Raw genomic sequence first — 21499 nt, forward strand, 5'->3', positions numbered from 1 at the left:
AAGTAAATCTACACTTGTATTGTTTGCATTGCTGTCTGGGTATTGAAAGCATGTTTAGTGTATAGGACACCTCAGCATCATTGAATAAAATATAGCAGAATTGACCGTTTTGATATGAAGGCCGAAACTCGATGCCATAAGATTCTGTCCTCATTCAACAACTTCATTAGAAATAGCTCATATTCAATCATAAGCAGATATTTTCTCAATTACATGTCTCCATGGAAGCCAGTTCAGCTTAAGGTCAGTTCAGGATTGGCTCTGCTAGACTTCATTTGTAAACGCTCCAAAAGCCTCCTTTGAACACTATTTTTCTAATGATTTATTTGAATGTACATTTTCAATTGCATGTTCACCAGCTCTGAAATGTGACAGAGAAAACATCTCTCTCTCTCTCTCTCTCTCTCTCTCTCTCTCTCTCTCTCTCTCTCTCTCTCTCTCTCTCTCTCTCTCTCTCTCTCTCTCTCTCTCTCTCTCTCTCTCTCTCTCTCTCTCTCTCTCTCTCTCTCTCTCTCTCTCTCTCTAAAACACTTGCAATTCTGTAAGTGAGCGTCTTATATAATGTAAACAGCGAACAATGTTTAAAACGACACATTTGAAAAAATTCATGCTCACTAAAATTTCAACTAAATTATCACCAACATCGAGCTCTGTTCGTGTAGCATGAAACAAATTATAAAAATATACACTTTAATGTATAATGTAATCTCCTGAGAAAACAGGGCCACAGCCAACCCACTGTTATCCACCTCGTGTTTTAACATCGGAAATAATACTGAACCTCAATACATCCTTCTATTAAAGCAGTCGTTCCTGAGAAAAAGGCATGCATGTGAACACACAGATTGAGGTACACTGGGTCTCGGGGCCTCACGCTTTACATAGAGAACATTTGCATTACGGTCTCACCGTTTGAACATTTACTTCAAGCCAATCCCTCAGGGCAGTTTACCGCCGCGTTGAATAAACTTTGTCATTGTTCTGACAGGAGCCTCTCGGAATCGTGGGATATTAAGCAACAGCAACAACAACGGACGAATACCAAATATAGAACGCACACACACACAAAGCAGAATCCCGCTTTGTTGGCCGGCGCTCCTGAATAATGTTTGGGAAATGAGTCAACCTCTGGCGTCATTGTGAGGAGGATTTTTCTTATTCCTGCCCCTCCCTGCGGTCATTACAGCCCAGTGTCGACAGGGATGATTAAACCCAATGTATTTCATTCATCCTCCTCCTCCACTGAGGTATGTCCAGCAGGAGTACGTTGTCACGGTTACCGGACGTGTAGTTTAGAGTGTGGCCTGGCTGACACAGTTTCAGCGTCGTAGTTTCCTTCACTGACAACCGCAAATGTTAAGAAAAGCTTTTATATCTTGATCCCAATGATTTGTTGTTTTTTTACACCAATTTCCTCACAAATATACCATCATACAAGCCCTTTACAGTTCGACCTCCAGATCCACCTTCTCTCTAGCTTGCATTCTCCACCTCCCCGAGTCTCTCTCTTTGTTTCACTCTCTCTCGCCCCTTTCTCCTCCTTCTCCGACAGCAGATCTCCTTCCAAGGAGAACAAACCACAGAGTCGAGGTTTAATCCTCTGGTTGGGCCCTAAATAGAAACTTCCTCCGCGCCGGCCAAGTATCAGCATCAGTGTGTGGAACATGACCGCAGACTTCCTAGAATTAAACATAAATAACTCACAGGTAGCGAGACAGACAGACAGACAGACAGACAGACAGACAGACAGACAGACAGACAGACAGACAGACAGACAGACAGACAGACAGACAGACAGACAGACAGACAGACAGACAGACAGACAGACAGACAGACAGACAGACAGACAGACAGACAGACAGACAGACAGACAGACAGACAGACAGACAGACAGACAGACAGACAGACAGACAGACAGACAGACAGACAGACAGACAGACAGACAGACAGACAGACAGACAGACAGACAGACAGACAGACAGACAGACAGACAGACAGACAGACAGACAGACAGACAGACAGACAGACAGACAGACAGACAGACAGACAGACAGACAGACAGACAGACAGACAGACAGACAGACAGACAGACAGACAGACAGACAGACAGACAGACAGACAGACAGACAGACAGACAGACAGACAGACAGACAGACAGACAGACAGACAGACAGACAGACAGACAGACAGACAGACAGACAGACAGACAGACAGACAGACAGACAGACAGACAGACAGACAGACAGACAGACAGACAGACAGACAGACAGACAGACAGACAGACAGACAGACAGACAGACAGACAGACAGACAGACAGACAGACAGACAGACAGACAGACAGACAGACAGACAGACAGACAGACAGACAGACAGACAGACAGACAGACAGACAGACAGACAGACAGACAGACAGACAGACAGACAGACAGACAGACAGACAGACAGACAGACAGACAGACAGACAGACAGACAGACAGACAGACAGACAGACAGACAGACAGACAGACAGACAGACAGACAGACAGACAGACAGACAGACAGACAGACAGACAGACAGACAGACAGACAGACAGACAGACAGACAGACAGACAGACAGACAGACAGACAGACAGACAGACAGACAGACAGACAGACAGACAGACAGACAGACAGACAGACAGACAGACAGACAGACAGACAGACAGACAGACAGACAGACAGACAGACAGACAGACAGACAGACAGACAGACAGACAGACAGACAGACAGACAGACAGACAGACAGACAGACAGACAGACAGACAGACAGACAGACAGACAGACAGACAGACAGACAGACAGACAGACAGACAGACAGACAGACAGACAGACAGACAGACAGACAGACAGACAGACAGACAGACAGACAGACAGACAGACAGACAGACAGACAGACAGACAGACAGACAGACAGACAGACAGACAGACAGACAGACAGACAGACAGACAGACAGACAGACAGACAGACAGACAGACAGACAGACAGACAGACAGACAGACAGACAGACAGACAGACAGACAGACAGACAGACAGACAGACAATGTTCCCTGGTGGAGAAACAGGTCACAACAGGGACGGTGACTCTCTTTCTCTGTGTGAACATGGGCCAGCAGTCTAAGTGCTGGGCACCTCCCCTCCTATGCTCTTCATCCCCCCCCCCCCCCATCCCAGCCTTACAATGGGGAAAACAAACAACAACAAAGAGGTGAATAGGCCTGAATAGAGAGAGCAGCAGCAGCAGCAGCAGCAGCAGCAGCAGCAGCAGCAGGTCACCCCCCCCCCCCGCCCCCCCCGCCCCGCCTCTCTCTCCCTCCCAGTGAAACCCCAAACCCAGACAAAACAAGAGGAAGAGGTCCAGACCCTTGGTCAACAACAAGTACTATTAGTAGTAGTATTATTATGGGTAATTACTTTCTTTGTGCAGCAGTCATTGGCTTCGCCCCGAATGAAACTAGCGTTCAGAGATAGAGACAGAGACAAAGACAAAGGGACAGAGAGACAGCAAGAAAGAGAGACAGAGAAAGAGAGAAAGAGAGATAATCAGTGTGAGAGAGAGAGGGAATCAGGAAGAGAGAGAAATAGTCCGATAACGAGTGCGTCTGAGAGAGAGAGTCCAACTGTTGGAGTCAAAGCGAGAGAATCAAAAGAGAGAGGGAGGGTCAGAAGGGAGCGAGAGACATCCGCACCCAGCCGGCGTGGAGGTAGGAGCTGACCTACATCCTCTCCACTAACACTGAGCCATTGTGGAGGGCTTCCCGGAGGACCTATTAGGAACATTCACGCTTGCGCACTATTTAACAATTTGTTTTGCATAATGCTGCTTACGAGACGGTGGCCCTCTGATCCGTCGCTCTCTGTCTCCAACAGCCCGCAGATCGGGCCCTGTCTCCACAGATACACACACACACATATACACAAGGGGAAAGTGTCTTTCTTAAAGCCATGTCATGTTTTGTTTGAAAGAGCTCCCTGGACAGCTATTCATAGCGGAATATAACAAATAGGGCTTTGAAGGAAAAGGGTTAGGGTGTTTGCTCTTTTTTCATATTTGGTAGCTGCTGTCCCCATGGTAACAACAAAAGGAAGAATGTTTCCGCCGGCTGTCATGTCATGTCCGGTGGATTCAGCGGGAATCACACACACACACACGTGCGCACCCGTACGAAACCGCACACACACACACACACACACACACACACACACACACACACACACACACACACACACACACACACACACACACACACACACACACACACACACACACACACACACACACACACACACACACACAGCCTTGTATTAAATCATGTGCAGTGACAAAGGCAGAAAGGCATTATTTTTGGATAGAAGGACACCTCTCCCCACTACACACAAGCCAAGCAGGAGTCATATCAATAACCTTCTACCACGCCACTCTATGTGATGAATTGATCCCGGGAAACACTGCAGGACCACTAGTTCACTCTGCTCGCTCGCCAAGACATTTAACATTAAATATTACTCAACACAATCATTCCTCATTATATAAATAGCCATGTCTATATATATTGTACGTTCATAGGTCATCCCTCTCTCCTTTTCTCTTTTTTTGTGACCAGGTGAAACTGCTGGGAAATAAGCTGATGAACTTGAAGGCAAAACCTGTGGATGTTATCGAATTGGGTCGCCATGGCAACAGATGCTGCTGACGATCATGAGGGCCATCACTGACAGAAGTTATGCACCATTGGAGAAAAAAAAAGTGATGGATTAAAAACACTTTGATTTCATTTTAGAATGATGCTGCCCCTGAAGTTGATCATTTGAGATAACATAGCAAATCCTAGAGATGGTCAGTAAATGGCATAACCTACTATATTGGATATTGGATAATATTTATTTCTTCACATCTAATATAGAAGACACTTAATGTGTTCTTCAAACCATCACTCTACCCAGTAGCCTTAGAGGAGAAAGATCTGAGGTGCATGAGAAGTGAAGGGAAAACACACTTCCCAGTGCTTCACTAGCGTATCCAAAATGGGATCTTTCGTTTTGCCCGGGATTAGCCTGATTAAAAATGAAACGGATAACCAGAGATACCTCTTAGCACGCTACCAGGCTCTCAAATGTTTGATTAATGAAACATGATCTAGCACTGGTCTGAGCCTTGCCTCTGGCCTTGCTAATGCTAGGAGTTTTGACCTGTCTCCTGAACTCATTAATGGCGTTTTGTGTGGGTGTGTGTGTGCGTCTATGCGCATGTGTTTCTTCTGGCCCACACGCTGTGTGGGCCAGAAGAAACACATCGGGGTGCTGTCCTCTTCGCTACCTCCTCTCCGGGAGTATCGCCTCTTTCTGGTGCCAACAGGAAACAGTGGCAGCAGCAAGACGACGTGGGATGCCACTGCACCTCCGAGAATAGGAGTCAAGCACATTGCGCGAATACCCACAGTCTTGCGCGCAAACGCACACACTTTCGTGCACGCACAAACACGCACGCGCGCATGCACCCGCGAGCGCCGTTTCATGTGTGGGTCAGACGCCCGTGCTCACAGGCGAACGCTTGTTAAAAACCTCACAAAAAAATAAATAAAAAAGGTATCTTTCACACGTCTCACCTTCAGAAGGGGGAGCAATAAGCGTTATCACTGAGCGCTTACAGCGCCCGGCGAGCGAACCCATTCAAACAGGGGGGGGGACGAGAGGGAGGAGGGGGGAGGAGAGGGAGGAGGGGGATGAGGAGGCTTCATGCCACAGGGCTAAATCCTGTTTATCTTTCCTCTCCGACAGGCCGTGAAAAAGGGGCGACGCTGATTGGCTGCCGAGGACAAGCCTTGCAAGGTGAACGGGAATCTGCACACTGCTCGTAACTATGCCGCGCTCGCCTCCGCCAAAATAATTCCCAATAAGGGGAGTCAGCCCCGCGTTCTGAGTCACTGCTGACAGCACCAGCCCGCCTCTCCAGGCCGCGGGGTCTCGTACTATTAGTGGTACTGAGGGTAACCGTGGTACCAGGGGTACTGGGGTACTAGTGATACTGGGGGTACTAGGGGTACTGGTTGTGGTAATAGGGGTAGTGGGGGTAGTAGTGGTATAAGGGGTTTGAGGGGTACTGGGGTACCAGTTGCACTGGGCGTACTAGTGGAACTGGGGGTACTATAGGAGTGGGTACCAGTACTAGTGGTACCCACTCACCCCCAGTACTAGTGAGTAGTAGGGGTACTGTTGGTGTTAGTGGTACTGGGGGTAATAGTGGCCCTAGGGGTACTGGGGGTACTTGTTGTAGCTGGGGGTTGTACTGTTGGTACTATTGGGTAGTAGGGGCCGTAGAGGGTACTCTGTATACCAGAGGTTTTAGAGGTACCATGTGTAACACACATGAGGCCCACTAGATGTGCGTTTAGCACCAGGGGTATTGGGGTACCATGTAACCAAGACACTCTCGGGGCACTAGGTGTATCCGAGGTACTAGGGATATTCGGGGTATTAGGGGTACACCGTGTACCAGACACACTATGGCCACTAGTTGTACCCGGGGTATTAGGGGTATTAGGGGTACACCGTGTACCAGACACACCAGGGCCACTTGGTGCACTGCCCTGGCGGTGCAGTCATTCAAAGTCTTCCAGCCGCTCTCACAGGCTGATTAACAAACAGCACACTGTAAATCCCAGTGCGGTAAACAACAACAACAAATCGACACACTCTTGTGTCCACGTTGAAACCAATGGCCGGTTTTATCTGTGAAATGTATGCGTGGCTCGTTGTGTATGGTCCCGACGCTTGCCAAGTCAACCGCGATACGAGAGGCGTCGCTGGCCCTGTTGACACTGAGAGACATATTTCTGTCCCCACTCATCATCAATATTTATGTTTGCGAGGAAGACGAGGGAGCAAGCAGCAGCTAAACTAATCAACACCCATGCTCTCCTTCCTCCGAGCCCGGGCTGATGGGAGTCCTGCATCTAATAACGACATTGCATGCGCATGCGTGCGCGCACACGCACACACACACACACACACACACACACACACACACACACACACACACACACACACACACACACACACACACACACTGTAGAGACACAAATAAAGCACACCGGCACATAAAAACAAAAGTAAACACACCCACAAATAAAATACACACACATATACACACAAACTAAATGCACAGGCAGATAAAAGCAAAAGCAAACAGACGCATATAAAGCACAAATAAAACCGACACATAAACATTAAAACAAAGCACAAACATTAACGTAATCACAAATAAAACACACCCATGCGCACAAATAAAACAAACACACTCAGGCAAAAAATTAAAACACAGATGCATGCACACAAATAGACTAGGATATGGATACATCTGAAAAAAAAATAGACATACCGGTACATTAAAATTAACAAACACAGAGTCAAACCTGCACACACACACACACACACACACACACACACACACACACACACATTCACACACACACACACACACACACACACACACACACACACACACACACACACACACACACACACGCACACAAAAAACAAAGCAGGAAGAGAGTTCTGTCCTTTAGGCGTGTGAACGGCTGCGGCGCCACATTACGGTCGCAATTATGATTCAGCATCTGTTCCGCCTGGCGCAGGCAGGCCCCGCACTGGGCACTAGGGGTCCAGACCGGACCACCCTTGGGGGCGGGGGGGGGGAGGATGATGGGAGAAGGGGGTGCGGAGGGGGGGAGCGCGTGAGATTACGCCAGGGGTGGTGGCGAGCTGCCAAGCCAATTCTGTCCTGTCCTTTCAGATCGGAATCAAGGGCGCCAATAACGCTAAGCTAAATCACAACAGACGCCTCCTGGAGATGGAGCGACAGCTTGAGGAGGAAGAGGAGGAGGAGGGAGAGGAGGAGGGAGAGGAAGAGGAAGAGGGAGAGGAGGCAAGGAAAAGGAAGAGGAGGAGGAAAAGGAAGAGGGAGAGGCAGAGGGAAAGGAAGAGGAGCAGGAAGACCAGACAGCAGAGAGACATGATAAAACATGGATGAGTAATGAGAGAGAAACTGAGGGAAACCGGGAAAGACACAGAGCCAGAGAGAAAGAGAGGGACAGGGAGAGATTGATTGTTTTCGTGTGTAAGTGTCTGCTTGCGTGCGTGCGTGCGTGCACGTGCGCGTGTGAACATGATGCAGGGTCGCCCTGATCCATGTTAGCACCCATTTTATACGTGCATTTCTTTATGTGTCCAAACACGCCATTCACGGATGTACGTTTACATCAAAACGCATGGATTGTGTGCGCATGCATGCATTTATAGATCCAGACCGTAGATCCCCCCCCCGCCGCCCTGCTCCCCTATACCTGGTGAGCAGGCAGCAGTCGTGCAGCAGCGTGTCCTCCAGGTAGATGGCGCGCTCCTCGTGCGTGGCCACGGCGCGCCCGTTGTGGCTCCAGTGCAGCTGAGCCGAGGGCTCCAGGTAGGAGGCGGTGCACTGCAGGGGCAGCCGGTCGCCCCGGAACACCAGCTGCCTCTGGGAGGGGATCAGCTGGAAGAGGGGCAGCTCCAGGGCCCCGTCTAGAGAGAGGGGGAGAGGGGGAGAGGGGGAGAGGGGGAGATAGGAAGGGGTCAATTTGAGAAGCGTAAGGAGGGAGGGGGTGGATCATAAACATACAGGGGGAAATTACTCCTGCAGAGTCGTTAAAGGTGTCTAACACTTACAATCACATTGTAAGTGTTAGACCGCATCCAGTGCAGTGTTAACACAGTCGCGGACACAATTCACTTACTATTTACCCATTTTACCAATGAGTCTCTTCTATAAAAGCAAATTAATTATTATTCCTCTTCTAGGGCCATAATAACGGTTTGACCTATCTCAGGGATCAGCTTGCTAAAGGATGCCTCCTGGTAGGATGCAGACATTTGGGAACAAACTCAGACCATTGCTGTGACCAGTCCAAACTCCTAGCTACAGTATTACCGTGCACCACACTGTCCTCCTTTAAACCTATGTGGTGCAGCATCAATACAGGTTGATTAAAAAAGGGTTGCCCACTGCTATTTAGTCTGAAAAGCACAACAATCCGATCACAGGTATTCACTGGAGGCCTGCGTTAACGCCGGGTGTGACCGAAACCCCTCCTCAGATCACAGGCCATTGATCCATTGAGAGAGAGAGACGGAGGGAGAGAAAGAGAGAGTGGATTACACATGCTCTACCCCCGGGTGGATCTGGCTGTGAAGTGCGTCATAATCAGCACTGAGATCACGATAGAGCCGGTGGTGTTGGCATGTTCAAACACAAGGAGGGAGATCATAATCATGCTCTTCACATGCATGTCCTGACACACCCACACACCCACAATCACAAACACAATCTCTTCCATAGTATACAAGTGTACCAATCCATACACATATCCATCGATGCGTGTGTAATTGCAGATACACACACACACACGCACACGCACACACCCACACTCTCTCTTTAAAACATGCATATAAAGTTGACCCACACAAATAAGTGGACAGACACACACACACACGCACAAGCACACACACACACACACACACACACACACACACACACAGACCGACTTTGCCAAACAAACAAGCGCACAGACGTTCAAGGTCACACCACCCCCCCCTACTGTTAGCAGCATGTAGCTGCGGAGGCTGCTGCTTGTGAGATGAACAGCGGCTGATAAAGGAGAGTGTAGCCTTGGGCGCTCCTCCACCCTCTCCTTGACTCCTGGGGAACGTGTTCACAATGGGCGCCTACGCCACCGCCGCCGCCGCCGCCGCCACCGCCACTCTCTACAAGCAGCGAGCTGATAGGATTACCCAGCGCTCGCCAAGGAACCAGACTACCCCCCCCCCCCCCCCCCCCCTTCACTGAGGCCTTCATCCCCCTAGACCGCATCACATACAAACAGAGCCACTGGCTGGTACACCAAGGAGGGGAATACACTGGTGGTGCACGCTTGGTGGTGGTGGAGGTAATCAGGGCTGGAGGTCGTCATGGTGGTGTCGGAGGTTAAGGGGGGTTTTGTAAGAGTTGGTAACGGTGGTGCTGGTCTTGATAGTGGTGGTGGTTTTAAAGATGGTGGTGTTGTTAGAGGTGGTTGTAATCGTTGGATGGTGGTGGTGTTAGATGTGGTAGTAGTGTTGGTGGTAAAAGAGGTGATATTAGGGGTGGTGTTAAAGGTGGCATTGGCGATGGTCATCGTCGGATGGTGGTGGGGTTAAAGGTGGTGGTGGTGGTGGTGGTGTTAGATCTGGTAGCGGTGGGGGCGGCGGCGGTGGTGTAAGAGGTGGTATTGGTGGTGTAAGAGTTGGTGGTGGTGTTAATCACCGGAAGGGCGTGGTGTTAGAGGTTCTGGTGGCGGTGTTAAGAGGTGGTAGTGGTAGTGGTGCCAGGTGGAGTATTTGAATAACTGTTGAGGTCGATGTCATGGCGTACTTGAGACACAAGCATCCTCGTTTCCGGTATCCTCGTTTCCAGCTCCCATTCAAAGTGGATCTCTGCCGGCAGCGTTTTCTGCTCATGAATTTATTGGTGTGAACGTACGTTCAGCCACACTGACCAGTCCAGTACACTCTGGCCCAAGCAGAGAACCGGAGATACAACAAAAACATAATCGAATACACCATCACGTTGCATTGATACAAATACGGATTCTTTGCTGACGGCCCCTCCTGAAGCTGTTCCAACGACCAACGCCTTCACCGCACCGTGTCCACCTCATGTGCTGCCGTGCCTGCTGCAGCCATCACACCATTTCCATGGAAACAGCTCCCTATCTCCACGATATCTCTGTATTGTCTGATCTGACGCAGACAAGAGTGGGTGATGCCGGACTCGACTTGACGTGGGAGGGGAGGTGAGGAGAGGAGGTCTGCGACCAAATGGAATCTTTACTGAAAAGCCCAAGCCTGAAGCCCACAGCGCACGGATCACCACTGCCGCCTCGTATTTGTAGCGCTAACCCAAAATTAAACATGGAGTCATATTGTTTTTCACCTCGATTTCCACTCTCTATTGTAACACTTTGGAAGTACGAGGGAGCCCTGAGGAGGCGGAGCCGATAGGTTTGGGCCGGCCAATCGGGTGGCGCTTGAGCCATGTAAGCGGATCGGTCTTGACACGAGTGGAAGGTCGGAGCGTGCCACCTGATCGCCAATGGCGTACTGCAGACACAAATCACACTGCGAACAGGAGCGGGGGAGTCAGAATGTCAAGGGGCTGTGTATGTTCACTCGATGTGTGTAGGACTCAGGTCCGTTTGAGGTCGAAAATGTAAAAACATGGTAACGGTGCGTCCCGATAGGGACGCGTCCTTGGGGGGGCTTCGGAGCTGCCCTCTTACATTGGAACCGACACCAATGACCTAGAACCTCTGGACAGCTCCGACCCCGTGTTACACAAACACACACACAAACACACAATCAAACACACACTTTCTTTTCATTGAGTGTCGGGGGGGGGGGGTGTCGAGACTCGGGCCGCGTCTGCTGGGCATCCAGCACAGGTCAGAGGAGTTGCTGGCGGCTGCCCCGACGGGGGCCGACACCATTCAGAGCTCCTCTCCTCGACCGCGGCTCTGAGCCTGTTGGAGCCTGCCACACCCTGCTGGGGCTGGAGCAGCAACGGGTGAGCAGCGGATAGGAGCTGTTCCTATAGGTGACAAGTGGGATCAATCGTTGAGTTTATGTGCAGGATGTGTGTGTGTGTGTGTGTGCAGGATGTGTGTGTGTGTGTGTGTGTGTGTGTGTGTGTGTGTGTGTGTGTGTGTGTGTGTGTGTGTGTGTGTGTGTGTGTGTGTGTGTGTGTGTGTGTCTTGCTTCCAGGCTGTGTTGTGTAGCAGCCAGCAGGAGTCAGGCTAATGAAACTGACCTCTATCGAAGACGAGACAATGCAGTCAGTGAGGCAACACAACACTGGATAGCGAGGCGCACACACACACACACACACACACACACACACACACACACACACACACACACACACACACACACACACACACACACACACACACACACACACACACACACACACACACACACACACCAAACTAGGCCACTGAACTTCAGGGCTAGTGTTCATTACCTTTTAGGCAGCACAGCTGTCAGTATTTGTCAGTATTAGACTTCTATCAGTACATGACTGCTGATAGCAGTGTTTCATATTAAAACCCTTCACTTGTTTAGACAATAATTGAGAGTTCTGCCCTCAAGATGTCCTGCTCTGCCTCTTGTATATTTATTGTTATGGACAAGCTGCCCTAAAATAAGTCGGCTAAATTAGTTACAAAAAATCCTACGAAATACAGCTAAATAGTTGTCCAGTAAGAAATAAAAATTTCACCGGATTTGGTTATTAAAAAGTGTGACGGAATATGTGTTTAACAAAAAACAAACAGGTACGATTGGGCTCCAATCCCGAGTACAGACAGCGTTTTGCATCCTTTATTAATATCCTCAGATAAATCTGCATCTCAGGGCTATCTTCACACAACCTCTTCTTTAGATCACGTGTCCTGACCCTGGCCCTCAAACCAGCTCGCTCTTGATGAGCAGGACTCAGCCTCGCGGTTCATCTCCAGGAGGAACACAAATAAATACAAAGGGAGCGAGAGACCAAGCTTCAAAGTGACATGACACGCAGCGAGCAAGAGAGGGGGGAGGGGGAGGGTGAGAGCTGTACTTTGAGAATCATGAAACCAGCGCACCTATACAGAGGCACCCAGGAGGCACGCGTCTTATCCTCTTACGTGTGATACTCCCCAGCGAGGAGGCTGTTGCACCACCATGTCATCATGCAGTAAATATCAACTCACAAACAGAGAGATAGCAGGGGAGAGGGATCGAGAGAGAGAGAGAGAGAGAGAGAGAGATCGACAGAGAGAGAGACAGAGACAGAGACAGAGACAGAGACAGAGAGAGAGAGAGAGAGAGAGGGTCTGGGTTTTGATGCAAAGTTTGAATCAAAGCCGCGCAGCAGAGCCTAGTTAGTTGAGCAAAACAGCCGACGGCCTAAAGTCCTACAACAGGAAGCACCTGATCGCGGTCTAAAGGAAGTAGCAGATCCCCCCCACCCCCCCTTTCGGCTCCCCGTCATTTACAAGTGGTACCTGACCTGCATCCCTAGAACGGGTCTCAATGGCTGAAATTCGAGCCCACCCTCCGAATCCCTGAAGGCCGCCCCCCGCCGCCCTCACCAAACATCTGCTCCCCATCACCTTAAGCTAGAGCGCAGACTACCTCAACCCTGGATGGAGCTGAATGGACTGTACAAACGTCTGGCAGAGGAACCTCAGGTGCAGAGTAACACTGTTACTTCCCCAGGAATGCGCCGCGTGTAGAAGGCAAACGGGGGGCTACATGCCTCCAATGTTTTCGAGACATGGCTGTACGGTTGCAGATTTTGTAGCATATGGGTTTTAACACAGCAGCTGGACACGGCTGTAGAGTCTGCCCCCGTGTGTGTGTGTGTGTGTGTGTGTGTGTGTGTGTGTGTGTGTGTGTGTGTGTGTGTGTGTGTGTGTGTCATAATTGTAACGCTCTAATCCCATAATGGACCCGCGGAGCGCAGGGGGGAGTGTACCCCGTCTGGCAGGCAGTGGTCTCACTTTGCGGTGGTCTGCTTAGAAAGACCCCTGTGATAGCCCTCTGCATTGAGCTCGGAGCGTCAGTGAAATAAGCACACTCGGAGTCGGATTACGCGCGCACACACATATGCTGGAAAAGAAAAGTGGATTTTTGGGTGCATGGCAGCTTGGATTGTGGAGGATCAGGCCAATCTTTGATAAAACAACAGTAGTAAGGTTCAGCAAATTACTACAAATCTAATTTAAATCCAAGGTGTATGCTTTTCAAGCAGGACGTTTTTCTACCTGAATCACATTTTCATGCCGCTGTTTCACATAGTGTCTGTGAAGCAGTATCATACATTGTGTCTGCGAGCCGCATCAACACAGACATATTCAGCTATATCAATAGAATAGAATACTCATAGATGCAACAGATATGTGTGCTTAGGTATGCACACGCACACACACATACACAAGCACACACACACACACACACACAAACGCACAAACACATGCACACGTACACATACTCACACACAGTTTGAGTATGTGTGCACTAACTTCATCACACACACACACATACTCACACACAGTGTGTGTTTTCCCATTCAGTAGCCATATCCCTGGTGTAAGGCATGCAGGGAGTGGCCCGGATACTGTCTCATACAAGATACAATTCACCCATAGATGACAACGCGCAGAAGGGAGACTGAACCAATGAGGGGAGCGAGAGAGGTCAAGGGAGAGAGGGAGAGGGAGAAATGTTGCCAAAAAACAAGAATATTTCACCAAAAAAGGGCAGTTTCAGCTCAGAAACATTCTCCATTGAATCACATACATTTGGGAGTCGGTGTGAAAAATTTACCATTTATGTATGATGGAAAAGTTAACTTGGTTGAATATACAGGCTCATAAATTGCCGTAATCTCGGAGGATAGCCCCTTCGAGCCTGGATTAAAGAGTCTAACCTTTGTCCAGTGGCCTTTGTCTAAACATAGAGGTGTGCATAGGATAAAGACAGGCAGCTAAAGCCTCCAAACCTAATTTACCTTAATTTGACATATTCCACAGAATACTATTACTCATGTTACTCTTAGCAAAGTTCCCATTTGCCAGACCATTACAAGCGCCCTGCTTGTGATTACATTCTGGAAGCTTCTGGACTCCCCTGTCCAGAATCTTCCACTAGAAGCGAAAGCTGACATTTATGGACCGATTTCTGTTTCGTTTTTTGATTTGAGCTCAGCAAGATGCCACAGCTTAAACCGGCCATGTGACAAGTCTGCCTGTGGAACTTAATGCTGGTTTAAAATGCATGCTTATATCTGGCAGCCTTGATACCCAAAGCCTCTTTCCAACAAGCAACCCTTTAATGTACGACCTTCCTCCATGCCAAAAACGACCCCATGCCAACAAACCAGGCCAGGCCTGGGCAGGCCAGGCTAGGTGGTGAAGCCAAGACAGGCCAGGGCCATTCAGGCATGGAGACAATGAGAGCTGATCCGGACCCAATCTACGGGCGCTTCTGACAGGCTTAGCGTCGGGCTTTGATTGAGCACAATAGATTCACAGCGGGTGGAAGGAAAACAGTGGAGCAGGAAACCTGTTTGTGAAATCGACCTACTTCATCACGCCCTCGTTCAGCCGAGTGCGAGTTTAAACAACACATCCCTCAGCCATAAACACTTTCGGCAGGGGGTCCGTTCGGTGCGGGAAGAATCTCTTTGAAACACTCACTACGCTAACGCTAAAATTAGCACCGTAATGATGTTGAATATCTGGCTTTTTCAGGTGGAAGTGGATCAAATGTATGCCAGATAGGTTCTTATTTTTCTATTGAATTAAATACGACAATTATATTGCAGATTATACTGCTTAATTTAAATTGCATGCCTTACATTAACAGTAATAAAGGAGTGAAATTGTTTATGGAACCTAGGGAGTTACTTTTCCGCCCACTGTTTTCACCAAGCTTTAAGGCAGATGCCGAAGACATCGACAATGTTTGGCTGTGAGTCTATCGAGGATCACTTGTTGAATTCCCAACTGTTGAAAGAAACCAGCAAGCTATAAGAAACGCATTCACCCCAGTGGCGTTGACAACCTGCTCATTACCACACCCTCCATTTAATGGAAATGACAACAAACCTAATGAGAATGAATGTGTCACTGCCCTCATCACCTGCACATTACCAGCAAGTGGTTATTCAGCAAGTCACAGAGATGGACCAAACAGCTGTTGGCTGCAACTGCATACAACTAAATAATAAAGTGAAACATGACAATCGTCATCAATCATGTCTCCCATCTGCAGAATGTATGGCACACATCAGAACACACGCGACCCGTCCCTGCTGTTCCGACCAAGCCATCTCCAACTCGGCTGTGGCTATAATCCCGTTGTATATTGTGCACATCCTTCACACTGAGACCTCTGCGCCTGAGCCTTACCGCATCGGAGCTGTTGCTCTCTGAGGTGGCGGAGCTGCAGGCCATGCAGGTGGGTGGGGTACCTGCACACGGTGTCGTTCCCCAGCCTCACCGCGTTGGCCCTGGCCCACAGGAGCAGCCACTCCAGCTGGCAGTCACAGTACAGCGTCTCGGAGGCCAGGTGGCTGCAGGGAGGAACGCCAGATTAACAATCCCAATCCCCAACGCGTGCGTGGCCTGGTAATTAATCGAGACACGTCTCCCCCTTCCCTTCCCCCTGTTTGACTCTCCCTTTACTTTTACTTTGTTAATGGGGGGCATCTGAGGCAACTTAGGTTTTTGTGTTTGGAAGCATTGTCCTGAATTGGTGTGCATTTTTTAGTGTGTGTGTGTGTGTGTGTGTGTGTGTGTGTGTGTGTGTGTGTGTGTGTGTGTGTGTGTGTGTGTGTGTGTGTGTGTGGGCGTATGCGTGCGCGTGCAGCTGACTGTGTTGTAAATTGTGGTTGGTCGTTGTGCATAAATAGGTTTGTTTGTGTGAAGAGTCGTTTATTTAAGCACCTGTCCTGAGGACATTAGTCACCTGAATCACACTTGTAGATTATAATGGGAGTCATTTATCAAAATGTATTTATTCTGGCTTAATTCATCTATTTTACACTCTTCTTATCATTCATTCTCATTAACCTCAGGCTGTGATGCTGTGCACTGTGTCTTTTTTTTGTGTGGACTGTGTTTCTGTTTGTTCACTGTGTATGATGTGTTTTTGGGGGGTATACCATCTGTGTGTGTGTGTGTGTGTGTGTGTGTGTGTGTGTGTGTGTGTGTGTGTGTGTGTGTGTGTGTGTGTGTGTGTGTGTGTGTGTGTGTGTGTGTGTGTGTTCGTTTATATATATATATATATATAGGGATAAAGGGATGTCTGCAGGGATGCATACATGATGCAATGTTCTTTATTATTTCTTTGATGAACAAATCCAATCTGATCTCGGGTGGAAGCCAGGTATTGAGTGTGTTTGCCTTACAGCACTTTGAGAGCAGCCAGGTGAGAGAACAGCCCCACGGTCAGCGTGGAAAAAATATTTCCAGATAGATTCCTGTTTTGAGACAACACACACATGAATACATGCATACGAAAGAAAGCTCAAATCGAAGAAACCGTGGCAAGAAAAATGAAAAGCACGTTTCATCCCTGGGTCTTGTCCCGGCAGTGTTATCTAAAGTAAACATCATATTTTGTTTTGCTAAGCAGCGTGCAAACGGAGCATACAGCTACGGCACGCTATGCGTTTTCAATTCATGGCTCACTCACAGTTTGGAGAGGGCTCCCAGGTCTAGGAACATCTCGGCGGAGAGGCAGCCGATCCTGTTGTTGGAGAGGTCCCTATAAGGACATGAGCAAAAGGGGGCAAACTTTAACCTCACTCTCCTGGAGACAAATGCACTACAGGCCTCGCATCACTGCTCAAAACTGGCTAGTTAAACAGGGCTGTGGAATAACTGAGAACGCGGTGCGAGTACGCGTTGTGTAAAGTGTGCGCACACAGGGACACGCGCGTGCATGCTGGTGTTAATTGTGTTTATCCTGCAGGCTTACATGCATTTACATTGAATGTTTTGTTTTATTTATAATTAGAGTGGAAGAGGGCTCCTCGGCATGAGAGAGAGAGCTGGAGGGCGAGAGACATGCCCCTGGAACAACCCGCACAGAGCACTTCACCAGCTGTGCTAGTGGTACTGCTACACGTGGGTCACGTTTGTTTACCCACCCCTAACGCCCAGGATATCAACTGTGGCCTTTCATGACCTTTTAACCTATGCAAACGCACACACACACACACACACACACACACACACACACACACACACACACACACACACACACACACACACACACACACACACACACACACACACACACACACACACATGCAGATGCTCTCACATGCGCAGATGCTCGCACACACATAGAATCACACACACGCGCAGATGCATACACACACACACACACACACACACTCAGATGCTGCAGCATGCAGGCGAGAGGCTGCAGAGCGCTGTGGCATTCTGAGGCTGCGCTGTGTAATCACAGCCACGCCACAGCAGCTGGGGGGAAATAAGCAGAGCACTCGAGTAATCATCAGTTTGGGAGCACTTAAATTAGCACTCTGCTGCTCCCAGAGAGCCCTGGCACCGGTGCTCACACACACAACCAGCCCCACGCACACAAGTTTGAGCAAACACACAAACACACTCCGAAAAATTCACACACACACACACACACACACACACACACACACACACACACACACACACACACACACACACACACACACACACACACACACACACACACACACACACACACACACACACACACACACTAACTCACTGGCTGCACCCCGTCCAGCCCTTAAACCCACTAACCAAACCTATCAGGGGTGCAATCATGTCCCTGCGTGCCGCAGCCTGTATGCAGAGAGCCTGAATACGTGTGCTGGTGCGGAAAATTACGAACGCATAAGGTCAACCTTAAAATAACGCTTGCTTTCTACTCCAGCCAAAATACATTAAGGGGTCTATGAAGTGATCGATCTTATTTGGGCCCTGCCGCTCGTAGCATTTTATTCTCCTGACGTTACAGCGGAGCAAAACTAGTTTTGGCTCCGAGGTTGAAGTCTCTTAACTTGTACGCCACCATCTGGACAATGTGATTAGAGACCACTGAAACCCTCCCTCTGACCCACGTTGCAGCGGAAAAGGAACACGTGGAAGTGCAGTAGCAGAGTCCTAGTTCCTCGTCTACCTCCTAATCCAGTACCAGTGTTGAACAACCTCGGCTGGCGGAGCGGGCCTCAGCCACTCCCCTTGTCGCCCTGAGTAGGCTGTCACAGTCGTTTCAGAGTACTTACAGTTTCTTCAAAGCCACTAGACCTCGGAAAGCCCCCGGCTCCACTGTGCTTATCAAATTATTCCTCAAGTCCCTGGAGGAGAAGGAGGAGGAAGAGGAGGAGAGAGAGGGAGACATGGAGAGAGAGCAGCGTTAGTAATTCAACATCACCGACAACCCCCCTATGTAACTATCTATCTATCTTTTAAAGTGTCGCCCCTCTTTGCTCAGAGTGAGGCGGCGGTCCGACGCCCGCCCGGAGAGGGGGGGGGGGGTCAGTCGGGGGCTCGCTCTCTCCGACCGCGAGGGTGGAATGGGGGTGAGACGGGCCACGGGCGCCGAGCGGTTGGGGTCAAAACAACGTGACGCAAACCAAAGGGTGCGTGGGCCATGTGCACACGCAGTCCAACACTGCCTGGGTCCCGTGGAAACACAGCCATTAACGACAAGACTCCTCCAGGACAATGCACATGGACGTCTGCATCCCTCGCATGACAAGTCCATCAAAAGAGGATGTTCAGTAAGGGGTCTGTTGTGAAGTGGGTCGGATTAGACGGATCAGATCCCATGAAATGTGCGGTTAACACTGTTCGCGACAGTTGAGATCTGTGTCACCGAATCCGACCTGAAATATTGCCGAAAACTTGCCGCACCGGGCAGTGTACTTATAGCAGATGTGGGCATCATCTACGTTTCCATATCAATGCATCACAATAAGCTGGAGTAGCAATTCACCGACGATAAGATCTGTTATTTCATTGGTGGAGGGGGGACCACCTGTCAGCTGCTCAGCCAGGGGCTCGGCCCATCAAGTGAGCGGGGACACTTCCTCAGATTGTGTGCCTGGTTTCCTCTTTTAACTCGTGGCTTGTAGGGAGTGTGATAAGAATCAGAGGAGGCTTTTCGCTTCCTCTCTGTGGAAACGTGAGGAACACAATAACAGAACGGCCGACAAGCCCCCCAATAGGTTTAGCAGTCAGATTCAGGACACATTACAGAGAGAAACGAGGGCCGGGGGGGACATCGTAAAACACGGTCAGAATGAGTAATGAGGAAAATACAGTGGCGAACAATTTATTCTTTGGAGAGTAACTAAGCGGCTGAAGTCTTGACGCTAATTCATCGGTGTGCCAAAGCAAAACAAGCTTAAACAAGACAAACATCAAGAGACACAAACGCGATAGGCCTCGGAGAAAACAACAACGAAAAGACTCCCCGTTAGGGGTGGCAAAACTAGTGTGTCAACATGGCTGTGATTGTGGTCGGACAGAGGCCATCGTGCTCGACGGCTGCTGACTGTAACTAAGGATCATTCTGGGGGAAATTAGCATCACTTACACAGGGAAGAAGATGAGCCATTATTTTTATAAGGCAGATGAATTACTCCTGTGTGGCGCCTAATGATCTGTGTCTCTATAAATTGTCGGCCCACGGTTGAGGCACACTTTGTCTGCACCATTAGGCCTCCTTAATGCACGGCTCCTCAAACTACCTCTTTCAAATACTTTTAATATGCAATCTTTAAAGGAACTTAAGTAAATCGGTTGTCACCAGGTTGTGATTTAGTGCGCATACAATAAATAAAATAAGGTTTATATACTCTTGGCTCATAATGGGAAAAATAACGTATGAAAAAAGGATAAAGGTGAATCAGTGGCACAGATCTATTTTAAACTCTCGCGCTTGAGGTCGTTAAAACATCTGCAGTGTTTGCGGCAAATCTGTCAATCATAAAATAAGGTTACTGCTTTATAAAAATTACATTTTATGATTGAATTATTTTACACAAACCCGAACTGAGGCAAATCGTACACACACGAAAATGTAACTTAAACTAAAGTTGCTGATAATTGTTTTTTGTAATACCTTTAGTTAGTCCTCGAAATTAACTGCCACTTAACCTTGAACGAAACTCAATCCTCCCAGTCCGAACACAACTTGGCTCTAAATTGTCCTCATGATAATGATCCCTCATCATGCATTCTTCAGGCACATCACACTGGATTCCTGTGCCACGCGTGTAGCGTGTATTATCAGTTCCTCCATACATTCATTCACACTGACAAAAAAAATAACCCAATTAATTGAGTCGGAGAAGCAGGCTTATTCTGTGACGCCATGACCTCCTTATCCAGACAGGTCTTCTCCCCCCCACCCCCCGCCCCCGCCAAGGCATCTCCTATCTCTGCCCCCGGTCCACATGGTTCTTTGGTTATCCACACAATGTTGGGGCAGCGAGGTCGTCTGTGGGGCTGACGGCCTTGCGGTCCATCCCTTCATCCCAAGCTGCTTCGTGACCCACAGCTTGGCTCTACATACAGCCAGCACTCCAGCAACGTGTGAGCCTGGCTCCCCCTCTCTCTTGCTCTCTGCTTTCTTGCGTGGGGAGTGTGTATATATATATATATATATATATGTGGGTGTGTGTGTGTGTGTGTGTGTGTGTGTGTGTGTGTGAGAGAGATTGTGTGTGAGAGATTGTGTGCGTGTGTGCGAGATTGTGTGTGGGTGTGTGAGATTGTGCGTGCGTGTGTGTGGGAGGCGGGCAACAGGGGTCAACTCGCGGGGATTTCAGAGATAAGGAAACATGCTA

The 21499-nt window shown here is 49.0% G+C and overlaps 1 protein-coding gene across 1 annotated transcript in view; it reads right to left on the reverse strand.

Moving 5' to 3' along the window:
• LOC132473657 (adhesion G protein-coupled receptor A3) overlaps positions 1-21499 on the reverse strand; it is a 123551-nt gene that overhangs the window by 80258 nt on the left and 21794 nt on the right. Inside the window, exons 3-7 of the mRNA XM_060073869.1 lie at positions 18929-19000; positions 17329-17400; positions 17042-17113; positions 16041-16204; positions 8361-8574 (exon numbers count right to left, since the gene is read on the reverse strand). Of these exons, the coding sequence (XP_059929852.1) occupies positions 8361-8574; positions 16041-16204; positions 17042-17113; positions 17329-17400; positions 18929-19000 (594 nt within the window). The remainder of the gene's footprint in view (positions 1-8360; positions 8575-16040; positions 16205-17041; positions 17114-17328; positions 17401-18928; positions 19001-21499) is intronic.

The sequence above is a fragment of the Gadus macrocephalus genome, chromosome 15 (genome assembly GCF_031168955.1).
Source record: "Gadus macrocephalus chromosome 15, ASM3116895v1".
Taxonomy (NCBI): Eukaryota; Metazoa; Chordata; class Actinopteri; order Gadiformes; family Gadidae; genus Gadus; species Gadus macrocephalus.